At 38.1% G+C, this 22,868-nt stretch overlaps 1 protein-coding gene across 5 annotated transcripts in view; it reads left to right on the plus strand.

Annotated features, from left to right (window-relative positions):
- ADCYAP1R1 (ADCYAP receptor type I) overlaps nt 1–22,868 on the plus strand; it is a 373,008-nt gene that overhangs the window by 128,628 nt on the left and 221,512 nt on the right. For all 5 annotated transcript variants that reach the window (XM_075587966.1, XM_075587968.1, XM_075587967.1 and 2 more), the window contains one exon: nt 16,529–16,631. In XM_075587966.1, coding sequence (XP_075444081.1) covers nt 16,529–16,631 — 103 coding nt within the window. The remainder of the gene's footprint in view (nt 1–16,528; nt 16,632–22,868) is intronic.

The following is a 22,868-nucleotide window of genomic DNA, read 5'->3' on the forward strand; positions in this document are numbered from 1 at the left end:
TCAAACCAATTAATTCCTAAACCAACTCAAAATGAATAGTAACACTAACCAATCAGAACAATTAATTACTACAACATTAATGCATTTAAACAGTAAAATAGAAAGAAAGAAATTCTAACAATATCTGAAATAACCATAAAACGCATTAGCTAACATAATACAACATTAACTACAAACGAACACCAATCGCAAACATTTTATTACCATTAAGCATGAAAAAACAAACAATCACATCCACATAATAAACTGAAATGGAAAAAAGCAACAGCAATAGCAAGCCAGATAGAAGATTAAGAAGATCAAGAAATGGTGACAGATGAAGATAGAAGAAGGGGATTAAAGAAAGAAAAAAGAAGATTGTGGTACCTGATCCGGATCTTCATGGCCGATGGCATCGGATGCTGTTGGAGGGCTTCAAGGTACGTGAGCTTCCTGTTACCCCGGGAGTCGGAGGGCCACCGCTTCTAATGGTAAGTAATATATTGAATGTTTGTAAATGTCTCGTTTTACAGGTTTATTCATTGGATGTGTTTTTTGATTTTTTTGGGGGAAGGCACATTGACTGATAATATATTAATCTGTACCACTTTAGGGTACAGATTAATACATTATTATGACAATATTTGGGGGCATTTCTGGCTTGGTATTGCTGTTGCTTTTTTCCATTTCAGTTTATTATGTGGATGGGATTGTTTGTTTTTTGATGCTTAATGGTAATAAAATGTTTGTGATTGGTGTTCGTTTGTAGTTAATGTTGTATTATGTTAGCTAATGCGTTTTATGGTTATTTCAGATATTGTTACAATTTCTTTCTTTGTATTTTAATGTTTACCTTCTTTAATGTTGTAGTAATTAATTGTTTTGATTGGTTAGTGTTACTATTCATTTTGAGATGGTTTAGGAATTAATTGGTTTGATTGGTTAATGGTTTAATTAATTCATTGTTGATGTTGTTATTGCTTGTATTGATTGGATTAGCTGGCTACTGTTTTTATTTAGTGAAATGTGTTTTTTTGGAGTTTAGTTATGTTTTATTATTGTGTGTCTTGTGTATTAATGTATTGTAATTAGGATGCCCATTGAGTGCTATAGAGGCTTATCATGCCCATATTATTATTATATGGGTATGATGTACCACTATACTACTCAATGGGTATTGGGTGGGTATAATCAGTCAGGGGTGGGTGCTTAGGCCTCCCGGGTTTGTATCGGGTCAGGGTGGGTTAACCCTTTAATGACTATAGCGGTTAGTAACCGCTAAGGTGATTAAGGGGTTAGGGGCCATTAGAATGTCTTTATTATGTACTGTATACTGTATATGCTTTCTTGCTACGGAGGACAGAGGGACCTGCTGTTGTGGTAAGTATAACTGTATTTATTTACTTTATTTTTGTATGCTAATGCAGTGTTTAATAATGGGCAAATAATCTATTATCCATATCAGGATAATAGTTATTTTGCCCATTACTGTACTGTATGGGTTTGGGAGGAGGGGGGGGGGCGTTTATTGATGTCTATTACAATATTTATTAATATACATTTATTTCATAGTGTAGATTTGCAGGGGATCTCCGGAGCTGAACCACATCTCTCTCAAAGCTGCTCTCTCTGCAGCAGAAATGAATCGCCGGTTTAGGCCTTTTCAGAGGCTCGATGCTCTAGCTGGCAGCAACTCGCCCATTTTGGGAATTTTTCTATCACAGGTAATCGAGCCTTTCTGAATACCGTGATAGCAACACCCAAAAAACGGCATTTTAAATGCCCTGGCGATAATTTTTATCAGCCCTCTCTGAATGAGGCCCTAAGACTGAAATACACTGAAAAGCAAATTCACATATCTCATATAGCTTTTTCATGGCCATTCGCTTTCATTCCAAGCATTATATAGTGTTTACACAGTAGATGTACAGTAAATACTGTATTCTGGTTCTGTTATTCGTTTATCTGACCTAAAAGTATTGTAGGCATCAAAAAACAGAAAAACCCAACTACATCCAATGTGGCAAAAATACACAGTGAAATACTTATAGATTCTCTTGAAAAGGGGTCATTTAGTTAAACCCTTTTGCCAAAGTGTTATAAGCCTGCAAGCCACACCATGGCATGACCAGTTAGCAGGTCCTAACACTGCCTGATAAAATTCTCATTTACCTTTATTTGGAGGGAGAAAGACCACATTGGGTCTGTCCAAACACAGGAACATGATAAAGACCTGCTAACTTACTAAGTGGGGAGGGGCGAGCTTAAACCCTGGGGAGAGGTGCCACTAACCTCCAAACAACTGATAATAGCTGAAAATTAAGGTTAAAAAACACACAAAATCCCAGCAATATCAAGAAACCCTAAAACCCACAACTATATGCTGCAGTGGAAGCACTGTGTGCTGGGTGATAATGGTGAAAGGCAGGGTTGCAGACCTGTCTAAGACATGCAAGTGAGCATACAGTAATATTTCCATTTGCGATATGCTTTATTGTGGAGAGTTTTTGTCACCTTTTGTACCCACCATAACTTAACTAAGTGTGGTGAAACCTATCCTAAGCTTCATTTTTCAAAGCCAGTATAATCAACCCCAAACTGATGAAACCCATTAAGGTCAAAACGGCTGTCTGTGAGTGTGTTTACTGGCTATGCATCTTAACACAGGCTGTGCTCAAAGCTGTGAAATGCAGCAAACATAAACTTACATGGGACCATGTGATATGGTTTTGAAGGAAAAGGTGGCACTGTGTGCTCATTTGCATGTCATTTCCCAGAATCCCTTGCTACAGTTGAAGCACTGTGTGCTGGGTGATAATGGTGAAAGGCAGGGTTACAGACCTGTCTAAGACATGCAAATGAGTATACAGTAATATTTCCATTGGATATATTGTATATACATATATATGTGTCAAAAGGAGTGCTACTTAGTGTGGCCAAATGTATATAACAAAAGATAGAAAAGTCCAATGCTACATCCAATGTGACAAAAATACACAGTGAAATACTTATATATAATCTTGAAAAATGGTCATTTAGTTAAACCCTTTGGCCAAAGCGTTCTAAGCCAGCAAGTCACATCAAGTCATGACCAGTGTGCAGATCTTAACACTTCCTAATACAATTCTCATTTACCTCTATTTGGTTAATAAACACACAAAATCCCATCACACCAACCCTGTGGTGTAGCAGCTAGAGAATTGTTACTAGCATATTAAGGGTCATGGGTTCAATTCCTGCATGATATGGCAGCCTGATGAAGCAGGGAGAGGAGAGAGCTGCAGATGCCAAGTAAGTCCTAACTGATCACGACGGCCATTTCACGATCCCGGTTATAATGCAATCCCGGTTACACCCTCTCTGAATTCTATGGTTTTATATATCAGGACATAATAATCATTTGTTCCTTAGCAGGTCTTAAAATTAGGTAAATACAACCTCAGATGAACAACAACGCATGACATATTACACTGTCATGATTTATTTAACAAAAATAAAGCCAAAATAGAGAAGCTATGTGTGAAAAATTAAGTACACCATTACTGCTTCCAAAGGAATTAAGATGCTAAGTGGCAGACAGGTGCTGCTAATCCAGTGCCCTTGATTAATTGATCATCAGCAAGTGTGACCACATTTATAAAAGCCGAAGGTTTAGCAGTTTGCTGGTCTGGAGCATTCAGGTGTGTGTTAACACAATGCCAAGGAGGAGACATCAGCAATGATCTTAGAGAAACAAGTGTTGCTGCCCATCAATCTGGAAAGGGTTATAAGGCCATTTCCAAACAATTTAAAGTCCATCATTCTACAGTGAGAAGTTCAAAAGTGGAAAACATTCAAGACAGTTGTCAATCTTCCCAGGAGTGGACGTCCCAGCAAATTCACCCCAAGGTCAGACCGTGCAATGCTCAGAGAAATTGCAAAAAAAACCAAGAGTTACATCTCAGACTCTACAGGCCTCAGTTAGCATGTTAAATGTTAAAGTTCATGACAGTACAATTAGAAAAAGACTGAACAAGTATGGTTTGTTTGGAAGGGTTGCCAGGAGAAAGCCTCTTCTCTCTAAAAAGAACATGGCAGCATGGCTTAGGTTTGCAAAGTTGCATCTGAACAAATTACAAGACTTCTGGAACAATGTCCTTTGGACAGATGAGACCAAAGTGGAGATGTTTGGCCATAATGCACAGCACCACGTTTGGCGAAAACCAAACACAGCATATCAGCACAAACACCTCATACCAACTGTCAAGCACGGTGGTGGAGTGTGATGATTTGGGCTTGTTTAGCAGCCACAGAACCTGCGAACCTTGCAGTCATTGAGTCGACCATGAACTCCTCTGTATACCAAAGTACAGTATTCTAGAGTCAAATGTTAGGCCATCTGTCTGACAGCTAAAGCTTTGCCAAAATTGGGTCATGCAACAGGACAATGATCCCAAGCACACCAGCAATTTTACAACAGAATGGCTGAAAAATAAAAGAATCAAGGTGTTGCAATGGCCCAGTCAAAGTCTAGACCTCAACCCAATTGAAATGCTGTGGCAGGACCTTAAGAGAGCTGTGCATAAACAAATGCTCACAAACCTCAATGAACTGAAGCAACGTTGTAAAGAAGAGTGTGCCAAAATTCCTCCACAACGATGTGAGAGACTGATAAAGTCATACAGAAAACGATTACTTCAAGTTATCAAGCAATCAAAAGAATGTAGTTTTTTTTAACAAAAGGAGCTCAAGACACAAAGATTGAATCAGCTCAGGAAGCAACACGTAAAAGTAAGCATCAAAATAATAATAATAATCGTGAAAGCCTTTATCAGCAATGGGTAGATATATTGAGCGACTGATTGAGCCACCTGTGTTGAAGCAGGGATATCCTGAAAACCTGACCTGCTGGTGGCCCTTGAGGACTGGAGTTGGCCACCCCTCTGTTTGAGCAAGTAGCACGGTAATCAGTTTAATGATAAATTCTCATCATTACTGGGAAAGGACTTGTGGTGCACCGAATTCTCTTTCTGTTATAAACAGATGGCAGTGCACCGAAAGACAACACATATTACAGTACACATATAACATTCCTCTCAAACCGAGCCGCACTCTGCAGGATTCTTTGAAATGAAGGAAACAACAGTGAGCTGCACTGCAGGCCGCATGCATTTCTCTCCATCACTCTCTATCACAATAAATATAACTGGGACCACGAATTCGAAAATACATTTTTAGCCTTCTAAAAAGCCTGGTTTAATCTCATTATTATTTTGGTTCTCATGCTGTTTTTGTCACTGCTGTTCACCTTCATAAATCCCACCCCATAGCAAGTCTCTGCAAATGCAATCTAATTTAAAAGACAGTTGTACACGAAACAGAGGCTTCTGAGGAAATTAAGTCTGTGTTCATTTATCCTAATGCAATCTTAGTTATAACTCACTTTACCTCCCACCCCCCTGTACCTCAAACATTATTTTTAACCTACAATAGTTCCAACTAATGTAAGAAGAAATTCATTATTGTGGTTCTCTTCGTGGGTAGTATTTAGATGAGGAGCAAGGATATCATACCAGGATAGGTACTGAATGGCCATAAAAAAGTTTGTGACAGAAACATTGTTTATATCATAACACTAATATACAAATAAATGCCTTTTTCTATCTTGTACAATCTTAGTTTTACACTCAGAGCCATAACCAGTTTATCAGCACCTAACCAGTTTATAAGGAGCCCACCTCAGTCTTTGGCACATAAAGATTATTTATTATAAGCTCTTTGGTGCCGAGCTTTCTTTAGCCTAATGTTTACTGCATGTCCAATGATTAGTGCTCTTATACCTGTATTGTATAAGCATGCACCAGGTTCTATCTCTTTGTAAATTACACTGTACTGTAGGTGGTGACTTGGCTGGTGGTGAATAAGCAAAACAAATACAATTATATCAGAAATGCCAGGAGCAGAAAACAATATACTGCTTTTTACTAAGAAGTATTTTGCAAAGGGTGGGCACTTTCATTCATACTTTTGTTTTAGTTCTAAATATTGTTCACATAAAATATTTGTCTAAAAAAGTAATGGTGAGAAACACTTACAGTAGAGATGGACACTGTCTGGTGTTCTGGTTTTGTTTTGAGGTTCTAAATAATGTTTGGGATTGGGTTTTGGTTCTAAAAATTATGCTTTTGTATTTGGTATTTTAAAAGTAAGGCTGTATTAGGTTCTGATTTTCACACTCTCGGATTTGCCCAGAAACATAAACGATTCACAGAAATACTTTAAAATGAAATTTTGTGCAAATATGTGTACAAAAATAATCTTTTAAACATTATATTTATATTAAATTGGATCCATCCAAAGCAGATCAGTAGAATGATTGGCAGGTACGTTTGATGCAATTCTAAATGAATCTGAGGTTAGGTACGTTGTTTTTTCTCCCCAGCTATACTAATAATGATAACTAATAGCTATGTCTTTAAAATAAATGAGAGTCTAGATACGGATATGCAAGCTCTGTAATTTTGTGAACAGAGGCTAATTATGTTCCATTCTAACAGCAGAGCTGGGAAAAAGGAAACTGTTAGATATTAAAGACTGTAGAGTATAAGCCATCTGCCACCATTTAAAATGTAGCTTTTGAAGCAGTGCCATTTTAATTAACATTATGTAACAAATATCCTCTATACTGTACATTTATAATAACATGGAATAAACATCCCTGAAGGGTTACAAACGTCAGCAAAGAGACGACAAAAAGATAGAGAAAAGTCACTTCAACATTTGACCTCCGTTTATTTGTTCAATGGGTTATGCACCAACTAAACATCACATTATGTTTTGTCATCTGATAAGACCTGCGTTATTAGCTGCATTTTATGTCTATTAGCAATTGGCATTGGGACCAAATGTGTAATTTTTTAAGAGGTCTTTCTTTTTTAGTATTTGTACCTTTCCAAAGTAAAAATGCAGCGAATGCTAATTTAAGTTTTTGGCAAATGGTTCAAAACTGGAGTGGTCAAATAATTAAAATAAACTAGTACTAAATAAATAAGATAATGAGCTTGTCATTATTGATTGTCTATCTCTTTATTCATATACAGTAGGAGTTAGTAAAACAAGTCAAACTGTTGATAATGATACAGTATTTACTGTTATTTGATAATATAATGAAATTGAGTTTTAAACACTACCCCATCACTGTAATAAGATATCTTTTAAAGACGCCATGCCATGCAATAGCCTACATTTTTTTTTTTTTTTTTAATAAATCAGTTCTTTAATATTAGATAATACTATTGGCAACACTAAGCATCCAGCTCACTGAGCTTCTGTTGAATCGGATGGGAACTTTTGTGCTGCGGAACCAAGTAATCGTGTGCCGCTTCAGCTGGGGGGCCGTTGAGTGGACGCACATCATGAAGGTGCCCAGCTGTAGGAAGAAACTTACACTTATGCAGCCACAAGACTTCAGTTCCTGACTGACGGAGATACCAAGGATGACTGGTGTTCTTGTTCAATGCGCATGTCCTACCTCAATGCTGTGAGTGAACTGATTTTAACTTGTGATTAATAAAGCCTTAAATATTTACACTATGGAGCCCGCGCTGTCCCTCTTTGTCTTTTAGATAATACTGTACTTACAATTATTATTTTTTATTCAAGGCAATACCATTTTTAATGAGTTACAATATACTGATCCTCGTTTGATTTCTAAAGCAGGTCTTAACACACTTCTCCAGAAGTGCAAGATCTTTGCAACCCTTTCCTTTTTGTGATCATTTGTTGCCAATGTTTCCATCAGTTCGAGCTGCAAATTATAACTATAGATAATGTTACCTTAGTAATATAAATATACATTGTAGCTTCTGAGTTACACTGGCTGAAGGCTTAATAGAAACATTTAGTGAAGAACTTTGCTGATCAATTACACAAGAACGATTCGACTGTCAACGTAGGTAATTCGTTTTCAATAAAGGTAATCAAAGGCTGCATATATTAAAACAAACAAAAACTGCAGCTTGGATTGCCTCTTTAAGCACAGTACATCAGAATAAATCAATTACATATTTTGCACATGTACAGTATATGATTTTCCCTTGTCACAATGTAATACAATTTGACTAAATCGCCTTAAAAAAAGAGACAGCATCTAAGTGCCTGAAAAATAACTGTAATTTTAAACAATGTATGCAATATTAAATGATATGGCTTAAAAGCAGTTCAAATCAAGTCACAACTGTAAAGCCTGTGACACATTTTGACCCAATGTGCCTCCAATACTGTAATAGAATATTGGACACAAAAAAATACAGTACTGTGTGCATTAAGGAGATCATATTATCATTGTTTTCTATAGAATCTTGCAGTATTTAGAACATTTGCTATTTTTCTATTGTTTTGTAACCCATATTATTATTAATGTATTAATAATAATACATAAAAAAACAAAAATTGTAGCGCCACAGTATTAATAGTAATAAACTAAAATAGTGACTAAAGTGTTAATAGAATATAGTGAACTTAAATATAAAAGTGTAAAGTGTAATTACTTATAAACAACATATACAGTAAGTTATTAAATACAAATGTATCACACAAAACGTCACAACATATACATAAAATATGTGAAAAGTGCAAAAAACATAAAGGAAACGAGTCCAACCAGTCCTTCTTAAATCAGTCCATGAACATGTGGATAATTAATGCTGGTGTGGGGGGTCTTCGGCTGCTCTCAATAAGGATGAACCACATCCAAAATTACCTAAAAAAGAAAACGAAGAGAGAGCACACGCCCCATAGCATAATACTGTTGATTTAATAATAAAAAGGGAAGGGAAAGAGGGGGCAGGGGGGAGAATAACACTCACAGGAGTAAAATCAATTAAAACATTGTGTGAATAATTCACCACCATCCGGTTCTGTACTGTAAACGTCCACAGTTCTTGGCTCCCTCAGGGCTGTATGGAGATGATACAGGAGGACCGTGGTGTAATTCGCCGAGAGAATTCAGTCCATGTATATAAAAAAAACGCCTCCTTCACTTTCAATGGCTGCCGGATCAATCGTGAGCTCCAAAGCTGCCTCGTGCGCATACGCAGCGTCGTGATGACGTAATTGCGCAAATAGGATTCCCTGACGTGTTTCGTCACCAGAAGGCGACTTTTTCAAAGGGCTGATACTGAATGGACAAAGTTCCTGGTATTTAAAGCCGATTGGTTGCTAAGCAACCCGTGAAAGACAAAAGCAAGTGGATTAACCTATTAATTACAAACGAAGACTAAGGGCCCCATAAGGAAATATTGTAAAATATTAATTACTGGCTCAACAATACTAATTAATAATAATAAGAGGCAAAACAGGAAGAAATAGGAAATAACAACTAAGATAGGACCACAGAAGGCTGGACATAAGGAAAATTAGGAACACACTAAATAAATAAAAATATGTTCAAGAATATAAACTATGCAACTAAGAAATCCATAAACAAATAGTCCACACGTCATCAATTAAATAGGACTATCAGGTAAGGAAACACTAAAATAACATAGGAATGCATATAATAACATTTAGACTCATTTATACAAATACCAATTGTCAATAATATATATACAGAAAATATAAAAAAACATAAACAATACATGTATAATGAAATAAAAATTCACCATACATCAATTAATTAAATATAACTTCATATAAACCTATTAGACACTGCATAAACACCTCAAATGGACCAGTATAATAGATGATTAATACATATTAACTATACATAAGGCAAAAAATATTTGATATAACACCTTTCCTGAGTGAGGCTATTTGTATTTCCTATTCGTAGTTTGCGAAGATGTTGTACTCCATAGACCAAAATCTGGATTTGGATGAAACATACAGTACTAATTAAACACTTTTGAAGTCTCCCAGACCACTTTTACCACAAATCTGGGAGAATGCAGAGAAAACAGAGCAAACAACAAAACAACAGATATTAATAGCAGAAATAGCTTACATATTTTTTATCATCACAAACCACACACACATTGGAAAATGTTTGTGATTGTGAACAAATTCTACCTCTTCACTGCATTAATCACAGAGTGGTCTTGCTTTTTTTTTATAAATACTCACAGAGCTTTGTTATGTTGTCCTCTCACAATGAAAGTATATAGTCCCTAGTATGTTATTGCAGGATTAGTAGTACTTTGGAAAGACAGCTACAAAATGAATACTGCAACATTCCCTCCCCCATTGTCACAGGCGGCTGGAAAGACCCAGAGGACAGATACAGTAGCAATGAAAGCAGTTTAAGTAGAGAAAATTATTCTGTAATACCTGCTTGTTATTTGCTTGACGTCTGGTTATAGATGATCATATAGAGCCATAATGTTCTCAGCCTCTAGTTGACTAGGACCTCTTTTTTAAGTAAGGCTAACACAGTTTTTCTGAGTGGGACTATAATATTAATATTTGATCTCTTATATAGTGCTGACAGTGTGTGCAACATGGTCCCTGGAGCACAGGGAGATTGAGTTACCTATCCAAGGTCACAAAGTGAGCTGTCACTGGGATTTCAAAAGGCAGTGACCACTGAGCTACTCCTTGAGTCCTACTATATATCTCCACTGTGTCTCAACTGCTGTGGCTGCCTCTTTTTCATTCCTGACTGACCCAGTTTGGGACACACAATTGTATAGCAGGTACATACTGTACTTAGTTTGGTGAATAATGTTTTTTTTTTATTTACTCATTTACAGATTGGTATATGATGAAAAATACAGCTTCACAGATATTGAGGACCATATTTACTAAGCAGTGCTATGCCATAAGACACGTTCCACCACACAGCCCACTAATTTAGTGTTTTCTGGCACATGTTAAAATTGATTCACCACATATTTTTGCATTGTCAGTAATATGGGCTGCAGTATATTTGTATTTGTTATGAGCTGAATCTTGAAATCAAGCAGGCTGAAGGAGTAGAGATGTATCCAGTAGTAGCACACGTTTTTGGATCTGCTGGCATGTTGTACTGCTACCGTGCAGTTAATTACAGATGCAGCGGCCTTTATCCGAACATTTTTCACAGAGCCGTTTTCTTGAACTCTGCTGTATTCCAGGCGGCATTCACTCGTTATTCTTCCGTGAATGCTGCTGTGAATGCCGCCAATCACACCAGTCAAACCTATCCCAATCCAGCAATGTGCCAGCGCCAACACTAGTAAAAACACTTTTTAATGCGGGAAAGTTTGAATAAATCATGCAGCAGGAATACAAATCGTGAAATGCTCGGATAACGGACGCTAAATCTGTATGTTGAGAAATAATGTTTGTTACATCTTTAGGTCAATGGTAAGAACATTGCTTTTCAAATGGACGAACCTGGTTCTCATCCCAGCGTCAGCTTTCTTTGTGACATTGGAAAAGTCACATAATTACATTGGGCTTTTTACAGAGCAGAGACTTAGTGTGTCTGCAAAATTCTACAGTATTTATAACTCTGGCTACATTGTCAGTGCTATGTAAGAGAATTAAAAAAATATTTTAAACATTTTGTCATTATTTATCTAACCTATGTATTCTTCTTAAATTTGTATTTAGATTGACTCAATGAAAAAAAATCTTTATAACCCTCTTATAACTTCTAGAGATGGGGTGGTCACTGTTTCTTTCAGGGGTGTCAATAAATGGGCATCATTTTTTTGATAGGCCATAGTCCTATTGCCTCCCCTCTTCCCCTCTCACTCATTTCCCTGCCTTCCTCACACTCAATCGCCTCCCACTCAATTTCCCTCCTCTCCTCTTTTCTCACTCAGTTTCCACTCCACCTGTCTCACTCAAAACCTCACTCAATTCCCCCCTCTTTCACTCAATACCCCTCCCACCAGTAATTTTACTTTGGGGCGGCGGGGAGGCCTCCGATACCCTGGTAGAGGTCAGCTGGTGTCCCACTGATGGATGTGGAAGTTGGGCCCAACTTCCGACGCAGACCGGTTGCACCAGCAGGGGAGGGGGGAGGGGATAGTACATTGGTGATGGGGGATGAGGGATGGGTGATGGACGCAGGTCATTCCAAATACCATTAGGGCCTGCAGGCCACAGGTTGGCCACCCTATGTCTAGAGGATATGCTCATGGTCAATTTTCTTTCCACATATTGTTATTGTATTTCCACTTGTGTTAATAGTAGTAACATGGTACAGCAGATTAAATTATGATGCTCTTCCCGTTACGTTTTTTGCTACTTTTGCTGGAATAGCATGCATTTTTATCCTTAACATATTCAGAAACTTTATATTTACTGTATAGTATTTGTGACTTATTCTGTAAGAACAGGGGAAGATAAAATGCCATCATATTATCTTAACTGGAATTCCCTAAATTAATCTTTAATAATAGGAGGAATTATCCAAGCCTTGTTTACTATTTGTAATTCTTTTTATAAATGCCTATTCTTTTTATAACTGCAAGTAATTGCCTTTCAAATAATTTGTCTGTAACACCCTCCCTCTTTTTTAAGACATCAGAATCTACACTTGTCAGGAAATAAGGCTATTTGTGAAAGTTAATATGTTAAAATAACATCTGTGAATATATTGGAAGAATATATTTTGAGTCCCGGCACTCAAAAAAATCCAAGAAGGCAAATATTTAAATTCATTATATCATGTATTGATGATTGAAGCCTAGTTCAAAAGAATATCTCTTTACAAACAACAGCCACAAACAGAATGACTCTAAAAAAAAAAGTTATATTTCAGCAATGTATTAATAGAAAAGGCACAGCACAATAGAACTGGAGTACTGTATAATGCTGCATATTATGCAAGGCACAAAATTCTGACTGTCGTTAAAAATGGCTTCAGAGAAGTAGATACAATCATATATGAAATACACAGCAAAAAAAACAGCACAGATTGAGCACTCTTCTTGGTTGAAGAGTAAAAAATCTCCAAATGTCCATAAACCATCTATTGTACCTATTGTTTGGAAAGAGATATTCTTTTGAATTATGCTTCAAGCAACAATGAACGGTATGATGAATTTAAATACTTGCATTCTTTTATTTTTTTAGGGCTGGGTCTCAAAATATATTCAAATCATTGTGTCTGGAACTCTAGCGGGGTCCCATAGTCCTGTGCACCTTTCAATACATTTTACAAGTTTAAATCACTGAAGATAGATGTGCTGTCTGACCCATTTTTTGTATACTTTATTTGGATGTTCTAGACTGTAAGCTCTTTGGAGCCTTTCCAAAATGTTACTGCTATAGCTGAAGAACTTCTCCCCTTTATGTGTTAGTTATGTAACGGGTTTTCTGGACTGGCCTGACCCACCCAATCTCATATTGGCCCCTGTGGTCTAACCAGTCCCCATTACAGTGTGATGTCTGGTGGTGCACCACTTGTGGATGGTCCTGGTGAGGAACTCCTCTGTGGTGCAGCCCCCAGCGTAATCACTCCACACTTACACACGAGGGTATACTTGAAAAAGGTCATCTTTATTGGCATAGTGATGTGGGCCAGCTGCCCCTCACAGCTATCAGCTTAGCCACTCATAGTCATTAGTGCTTCCCTTTGAAAGGTTCCTCCTTTTCTAATGGAGTTGCTTCCACCTCTCCCCTAAGGAAGATTCACCAGCTTCTCTCTGTCTCTCTGCTCAGAGCTGCACACATTCACAGCTCTTGCATCAGCCTCTGCAACATTTTTGCAGACCTCCACATGACTCTCCTGAACAGAGTCACAACACCAACTCAACTGAACTAACTTTAGACAGTGCTGTGTCTTATATCACCTAGGAACAGGCACATCTCTGATGTCACTAACCGTGGACACACAGCATGTTGTCACTTCCTATGGGACATATGACACCTCACCAGGGTGTGAGGGCAAACCTCCATGATGACTACTGGCAATCCTGCATACTTACCAGGTTTACTGCCAGCATGAGAAAGAGATATGTACACCAATTTTACACATGGCTACAGTTATATTATTTGCTATTTATATGATTGTCACGTGTATTACTGCCGTGAAGCGCTATGTACATTAATGGCGCCATATAAATAAAGACATAATACAATATCTAGAAGCAAATCAGTAAAATAAAGCACATTGTTTTTGTGTGTGTGTGTGTGGATGGTGGAGGTGTGTGGATGGTGAACATTGCATAATTTTTGCAAGTTTTGTTTAACCAAACTTGAAAGAATGGCCTACTGTATAAAAATATAAAATTTGTGAATGAAAGTAAAATTACGAATGTCCAGTAATCCTGTCATGACTCCTTGGAGGCAACTTCTATGAGGGAGAAGGGGGGAGTAGTTTCTCTCCCTGTTGTACTTGGCACTTTGAGAGAAGTGCTTCTATTACAATAGATGACAGTGTGTGGTTCTCTTTTCTCATCCAGTGTGGTAGACAGGTGCTACAGTACACTGCTTCATAGAATATATGTAATGGTATGGTTGTATCCTCTTATCTAGGGAGAGATGGTGACTGAGATATGATGTCATAAATATATGAAAAAAGCGAATCCATTCACTGAAATTAATACTATTATAATATTATAAATGATTAATATTTTTGGCCAATAAAGGCCCCAAATTGACAATGCTGTTCATATATGTAAAAGGTGCAAATCGTTGATAAGACCAAATTACCCTCTAGCATAATTATACTACCAAAATACCTCAAAATGTACATTAATATTTGCATTAAATGCAATAAACATTAGACTATGCATTAGAAATGCTCATACCAGCTTAGTGTAATCATGCAAAGAGATATTAAATGTTATAAGTCTTGGGTTCCCTGAATACACTAATATACAATAATGTATGTGTAAGGCTCTTCATGTCTAAGTGTTGTAGAGTTAAATTCAAAGGTACAGTATAAACCATGTCAATGTACTGTATGTGAAAAATATCCCGACCACAAACTTCAGTCTTTTCATAAATAATTTTTCATACTGTACCAGCTTAGTTTAATCACTCATATCCCGCCGACTCAAATTCAAGACGCACACAAACACAATTCAAGGCTCTTCATGTCTAAGTGTTGTAGAGTTAAATTCAAAGGTACAGTATAAACCATGTCAATGTACTGTATTTGAAAAATATCCCGACCACAAACTTCAGTCTTTTCATAAATAATTTTTCATACTGTACCAGCTTAGTTTAATCACTCATATTCCGCCGACTCAAATTCAAGACGCACACAAACACAATTCCTCTGACCTAATTTCAAAGAACTCTCAATATGCAATCAAAGCTCAGCTCATGATCTACACATCCCTCCAGCTCTCTTATTACTTCTCCTCACTCAAACTTTCAAGACTTCTGATATGCTGCACCCCAACTCTGGAGTTCACTCCCACGCACAATCAGACTCTCGGCTAATATACATGCATTTGAAAGATCCTCTCCCACCAACACACACATACACCCATACACTGTTCCTTGTGTCTCCACTTCATACTATTTTCTATTATAATCTCTTTAGAGCAGAACCATCTTTCTATTGTCTCAGTTTGTCTAACTTTATGTAGTATGTGCAGATGTTGCAAACATTATTGCGCCCATTATTGTATGATAAACATTTCCGCTAGTGTGGGTTTTAACGTGGTTACGTGATTTGAAATTCAATACAATAGCAGTTACTAAATTGTGTTTTGCATGCCAGATCACACCATTTAATGGCTTACTACATAATAGGGTGCCATATCATTGGCTGCAGTTTTTGTTATTCAATGTTATTGTTCTTCCTTCCACATTATACTGCACTGTGGAATATGTTGGTGCCATACAAATAAAAGATAATAATAATAATACTCATTAATACTAATAAACCTGTGGAAGCTTTGGTGATTTATCCTATGATTAATGCTCACTGCTCTGGTACACTGGTACTGTACACTGGTACTGTACATTGGACTCCTGATGTGCTAAGTCCTTATATGCAGCAGGGATAGAGAGATAGAGAGACAACCACATTCTCTTTTGATCTTTATACAATGGGTAACATACTCCAGACACACCGTGAACCACTCAGTGAGCTGGGTTCCTATTGGTTAAGCTGTTCCTGAAATGGATAAATTGGATATCATTTAATGAGAGTTGTGGACCCTTTCTCTCTATTGAAGTAAATGGGAAATTTGTGATCTTTAGGAGATCTTTGGTTATGTATATATTATACAGGGCACTACATAGGTAAGCAAGATAAATGCATATACTTTATCATTTTAGAAAGAGTAATACGATGTGCATCTGAATTAATTTGTCTTTCAGGTTCCATTCTGATATAAAAATATCCTGTGTTTGACTTCAAATATAAAAAAATGTTTTTACTAAATGATTTAGTGTACTGTACTACTACATGGTTCACCCAGTCACCTATATACCATACCATATCCCATCGTAACACAGAAGATCACAGAGTTTCTATCAAATTAAATGGCAAAATGAATGCAGAATATCACACAATACATTACCACAACATCTGTACAACCAAATAAAAATGCTGTGACATAAACATAATGTATCCATCCAGTATGTGACCTCATGTTGAGCATTTGTTTATTTTCAGACTGCAGCAATGCACCCATACTGTATTATTAAAAAGGAGGAAGAAGCTTGCTTGGAGAAAATCCAAAGATATGAATCTGACATTTGGAATGATACTCTGCCAGGTATGTCTTTTCTGCGCACTACCAATGTAGCTAATTTCATGAGTGAGGAAGTATACATCAGTACATTTGAAGTTGAAAATATATTTTTGTTGGTATATTTTAACAAGATAGTTTGGGCTTTTTTCACTGACTATTATCACATGGTGATGCCGTACAATACCACAGGGCATTAAAAGCACTTTTTTCAAGTTTAATTTAAAACATTTATTTAATATAAAAAAAAATTTAAATCGATTTTTTTTGTTTGTCACTATGCCAAATGTAAGGTTCTTTTTAGGTGGTTACTGTATGGTTATGGAATTGGTGGGATGAGTGGAACGTTAGTGGTTTTTAACTTTTTATTCAGAGCATTGATGGTGACATTCACAATCAACTGAAATAAAGTGGCATCATAATTATGTGTGTTTACTTGAACTATAAGTTATATTTACCAAAAATATGTTGATGTTATAATTTTTTATGTAAATAAAATAAAATAAATATTTTACTATTTAATGATGCATTTCCATTAAAAAAAAATAAGAACAACACCAAGTTACATTTCTTCCAAAATAAATAACAATCTCTTTTTCTACTTTCAAAGTTCATCCTTCAGGCAAATATATTATATAGTAATAATAACACTAAATAGACTCAGTGTGTGTATGAGTAGAAAGAGAGTTATTCATACATCTAATGATGTGCACAGATATGTCACAACCTCACATGTTTTTTCATGTGTTTAGGTTCTGTACTGGTTGGAATGAGACCTTTGGACACCGACACTGCAACTCATCACCAGGCCGGTTGCCACTGTATACTTCATCGCACTGTGGCCACCTGGCGCTCCATGTCCCGTGAGCAGTGGCCATGGGACTAGGAGTGGCAGGGTGGTCATGCGACTAGAAGTGCCGGGCAGCCGAAGTACGGTGAAGGGTACAGTGGCAACCTGCCTGGTGATGAGTTGTAGTGGCGGCAGAGTGCTGGCGGCATTTCGATCGCAGCCAGTTGGCCGTGGCCAAAGGTCGTAGACCGTGTACTGGTGACTGGAACAATTGTAGGTGCTCTGATCATGAAGTTTGACTAGTCTCTCAGTTGCAGCAATTGTTGTCCATTAATTATAGTGTGATGTCAAACAGAATAGTTGAAAGTATGGATAAGCTTGGTTTAAACTATATTCCCATTATGATATAGCAACATTTTCAACTTTCCCTGCAAAAGGGAACTTTAGACTCTTGTAATAGCTCCCTAATTGCTTAAGGATAATACTAAAGAAATAGTTTAATTTATGTAATATGTGAGAAGTATGGAATAAGATAATATACAGTAGACGAGATCAATATATGGATGCATTATACAGTATATACCTATTTATTGAGTATAGAAAACAGTAGTTTGTTGGAAAAAAAATCACTTCAAGTGGAGGAATGAGTGTTTTTACCAGAGTGTATATAATATATAACTTACTTTTCTGTTCCTTCTTTCTTTCTTTCTTTCTCTATTGATTTTTTCCCCACTGTGTTTATTCTACTACTATGGAAGATGTTGATTTAATTAGGAGGTGCAATTCTACTAGACAAGATAACTGCGGCAGTTGTGCAAGGGGGTAAGGGAGAAAATGCTAATCAATGTTGGAAGAGCTAGTAGAGCAGAGATGAGATAGATTAAAGGAGGGCGATCAAAGACAAACAAATACTGTATTGCTCAAGAAAAGCTTGCAACAATGAATGAGATACGGTGAGGATCCAGTTCCTCCAAAAAAGTCAATTTAATGTGACTGTGATATCCTTTCAAGTAGATTACAGATCAGTTTTGTACAATATATATTTTTTATATTATTGTAATTTTTATTTTAAAAGGCCCACATTGTACAGTACATTTTTCACGTGACAACTCAGAAACTACAAAGGTTCTTATCAGTGGAGAGGTCTTAACTTAATCTTCTCTGATAAAGTCCTCTAAAGTCTACTAATATCACTAAATTATAGGTTACAAGCCATTTTAATTGAGGTTTTTGGGCTCAGTTTTTAAGACTAACATTTTGTTTCAAAACATCCAGCGAGCAGGTAAAAAAACTAATGAGGAAATCCCATCCTACAGAACAAATTTGTACTGAACAAATCTTAGAGAACCTAGACAAATAGATTTAAAAATGCTAAACAGATCTAAAAGCTTGCAGTTTATGTACCGTATAACTACTGTAGTATCTCTGTACCAAACAGTGACTACTGTACTTCAAGGTTACAAGGAACTGACATTGGGTTTTCCTTCTTCGAAAATGTCACTATTACAATTGTAACACTTTTTCTCCCTGTGATAAAGTTAATCCTGGACAATAGAGTCAAAAAACAGATTCAGAGAGATCGGCTGTTGTATACAGTAGATGAAGATTAAACCTCAGTCCCCTATGCAAGATACACTGCAGGGCCAATAATGTGAAAGCAACAATGCAAATAGCACCATGGTAACCATGTGCTTCACAAGTTAACATTATGCCAGTCCTAACTCTTAATAGAAAAAATACACATTGCAGAATACAATGCACATGTAGCTGCAATAACTATAGTTTGTAAAGCAATTTTTAAATGGTCCCAAAAACGTTATTTGCATAATTTTCCCCCCAGTTAAAAAAAATGTTAATGGAGATGGTAAGGAAGAATACAGACAGTATGGTTAATTACTGAGAGAGGTACCACCAGTGAAGCATTAGATAAAAGGAACACTTAATCTGTAGATTTATAAGAATACATATGATTGCGTGCCTGCACCTCACCATACCGATTCCCACTCCATCTTCAAATTGCAGTATACAATGTACCACAGAGATATTAATCAAACAAACATACCCTGTCAGCTGTATCCGGCGTAACATACACGGTTCTAGCAGATCATAAAGGTTATTAATTAAATATCAATGTGTCGATATCTATAAACACTCCCCACAATAGCCTCACACCTGATCCCCTCCCCCACAGTAACCTCCACACCAGGCCCCTTCCCCCACACCAACCCCCCTCTCCCTCAATAGCTCCATACCAGCACCACTTCCTCACAATACCCCACATCAGTCCTCTCCCTCATAATAACCCCCCTGCCCACCTTACCTTGGGGGAGCCTCCAGTGCCATGTGGTCTTCTGGACAGCCTTTCTCCCAGCGCTTGGAAGGAGGCCCAGCAGCTGGATGCAACTTCCAGGCCCCCACTGACACCAGACATGGGATTCCTGTCCCAGCTCTCCTCTGTCGGCTCAGCGGGCGCGGTCCGCATGGTGATACCTTGTTTCTGTGTGTGTGTGTGTGTGTGTGTGTGTGTGTGTGTGTATCTCTGTGTGTGTGTAGCTTATCACAGAGGGGGGAAGGATGTGCTTAAGATTGTTGTTTAGCAACCCTGTAACAACTGAGCCTTTGCACGGAAACCTACCTAAGCCTTTTATATATGTGCCCCATTTCCCTATGCCTAAGGGAAACTATGCGTGCTGCTATACCTGTTTGCTCACAGGAGGCCTAATACTCCGCCGCTGGGAACTTGGGGTGATATCTTTCTCCTTACGTGCAGTGCCTCCACCTGTGAGGGATCCCTGCATTTGCGGGATAACCCCTCACAGGACACAATAAACACTATGCAACTGAATATAATATAATTTCTTTACTGTCACACTATAACCATAAATCACACACACAGTACAATACAACAATATAATAACATGAGTGATTACCCCCAAAGTACTGAGGGTGCCCTGGGCACTGAAAACCCGATGTCTGCACGAGGAAACCCACCCAAAGTTTGAGGTAGCGCTACCCCTGTGAACCGTTGGTGCATGGGCACTCCTGTACCCAGGTGCAGCTGTCGGATAAAGATCAGTCAGGTCCCACGCCGTGGAGCCTCCGACACCAATCCCCTCACTCCTTAGGGTCCTGATCCTGCTCACGAGGTGAGCTCCAGCATGAGGGTCTCACCGAAATGTCTATGAATCTTGTGGCCTGGTCGCAGGACGCAGGGAACCGCGTGGCCATCCAGTCACCGGTGCAACAGCCCTACTAGGCACTAAGGGGAAGAATCACTATCTGGGGTCTTCCCTGCAATACTCTGCTGGGGTGACTTAGAGCCTAGCTGGGGCCCAAGAGGGCAAAGCCTAGGCCTAGTCCAGGAGACACTGCTCCCTGGACACTACCTGTTGTCTAGCCGCCGTTTGTCTGACTGACTCGCGCGCAGAGGATATCCCCTTCCTTCTGCCTGCACGACTCCATTGGTTTGGCTAGCCCCATGTGGTATATCCTACCCCCAGAGGATCCTGGGACTTGTAGTCCCACGGCCGCATGTACGAAGCTACCCAAAATGGCCGCCACACCTATCTCTGTGCATGCGCACTTCCAGACACTGCGTGTAGCTCCGGTGGGCATTCCAGCAGTTCCCCCTTACCTGAAGTAAGGAGGAGGACTCTATATATATATATATATTTTGTGTCAATGTTTTGAATAACAGAGAATGGCAGGTGCTGAGGGAATTTCATTTCAATAAGGACTTTGACATCTTATTTTTAAGTGTTTTCTAATGCATTGTTCAGTTGAATGTCAGTTTGCATGCAAGGCTTTTGTTTGGCACTTTTTACAAGTTAGTTACAGTGAAAGGCTTTTGTCATAAAAAGCTAAAAATGCCCAGCCCATTAGTGATATCATTACATGAAAGTCTTCACTTTACTAAGGAAAGCAAGTAAGGCTGAAAGATATGCATTTTATTCATATTACAGCACACAGAAGAATGAAAATGATGATTTGACAGCAACTCAATATTTGCTCCGAATTTTAATTAAAAACAGTACTGATATTTCGACCTGTAACTAAAACCTTTATTACACACTAGAATGTCAGCTTTTCTCATTACATCATTAAAAACTTTAGCCTGTTTTGCCTTTTGTTGCACAATTATTCATTCTTTTTTTCTAAGAAAAGTCAACATACAGGGAAAGAAGAAAGAATACAAAATGGTATGCTTGTACCAATCTCTTAGGCCTGGGACATAGTGGTGTGAGCAAGGCTGAGCCGTGCTCACACTCGGCACAGAGCCTCTGCAGCCGCAATGAGGGCGGCTTTAGCAGGGGCTCGCGCACGCGTCCGCACGCTTGGGGAAGCGTGTGTCTGAGGAAGATTCCAAATTTGGCGCTCGCTGGAGCGCAGGGCCGGTCACGTGAGCGGTTCGCCCAATGAGGGCGAACCAGCTACGTGACGTCACTGGCCCGCCCCCAGACCCGCCCCCGACACGCCCACGGACGGCGCGCTGTGTAAAGCCAGGGAAAGCACCGCTTTCCCTGAGCCTCAGCGCGCCTCCGCACTGATTTAATTCACTATGTCCCAGGCCTCAGATTGTAAGCTCTTCGGGGCAGGGATTTCCTTTCCTATTGTCTGATTTTGCTGCACTTATTGTATTATAATTCCCTGTTCTGTATTCTTTGTGAAGCGCTGAGTACACTTTTGGCGCTATATAAATAAAGACACACAATACAATGATTGTTACGCAATTTACATTCAGATGGGCTCGGTTTCTTTATAATGAAGAGACATGCTATTTGAAATAATGCAAGTTTTGTCATGAATTTTTATATAAACTGTTTTTGACTGTATAATTGTAAGAGGCGTAAGGTCAAATTAAATATCTGGCATACAAAATAAAAACCCATTCAACCCGCTAAAGGAGCAAAAATAAATCTCCACACAAAGGGGTACTTGATGATGTATACAAAAATCACAAAACGTATTTATTAGACAAATATGTAGAAAAAGACAAAACATAATTGTAAAAACATCTAGAAAAACACTACTATGAATGCAATATGCAAATGTAAGCATGTCAATAGAAATCTCTCGAAGGCATCCCAAAGGACCCTAAATGAGACTGATTAACCGGGTACTAATAAAGGAGCAAATCCCCCAAAATCAAACCTCAAATTATAAAGTATGTGCACATTTGTAATATAGCAGGTTTGTAAGCCTTGTCGTATTGACTATGGGACTAACTTGCTAAATTGGCTAGTCGGTCAAGAGGAATCAACCTGATTTCTCTCTGTAGGTTCTGTAGGCTCCGCTTAGCAGAGAAGGGCAAATGTGTTAATATTCGAGCCGCAAACTTTTTTGTATATTTTGAACACAATTTAGTGGATAGGGAAATAAAAAACGAGGGCAGGAAGCTCCTAAAAGCCCTGTCATTTTTGCTATGATCTCCCTTTCTGCGAATGTCATAACATCCCCGGAAGAATGTTTATACA

This window comes from Ascaphus truei, chromosome 2 (assembly GCF_040206685.1).
Source record: "Ascaphus truei isolate aAscTru1 chromosome 2, aAscTru1.hap1, whole genome shotgun sequence".
Lineage (NCBI taxonomy): Eukaryota > Metazoa > Chordata > Amphibia > Anura > Ascaphidae > Ascaphus > Ascaphus truei.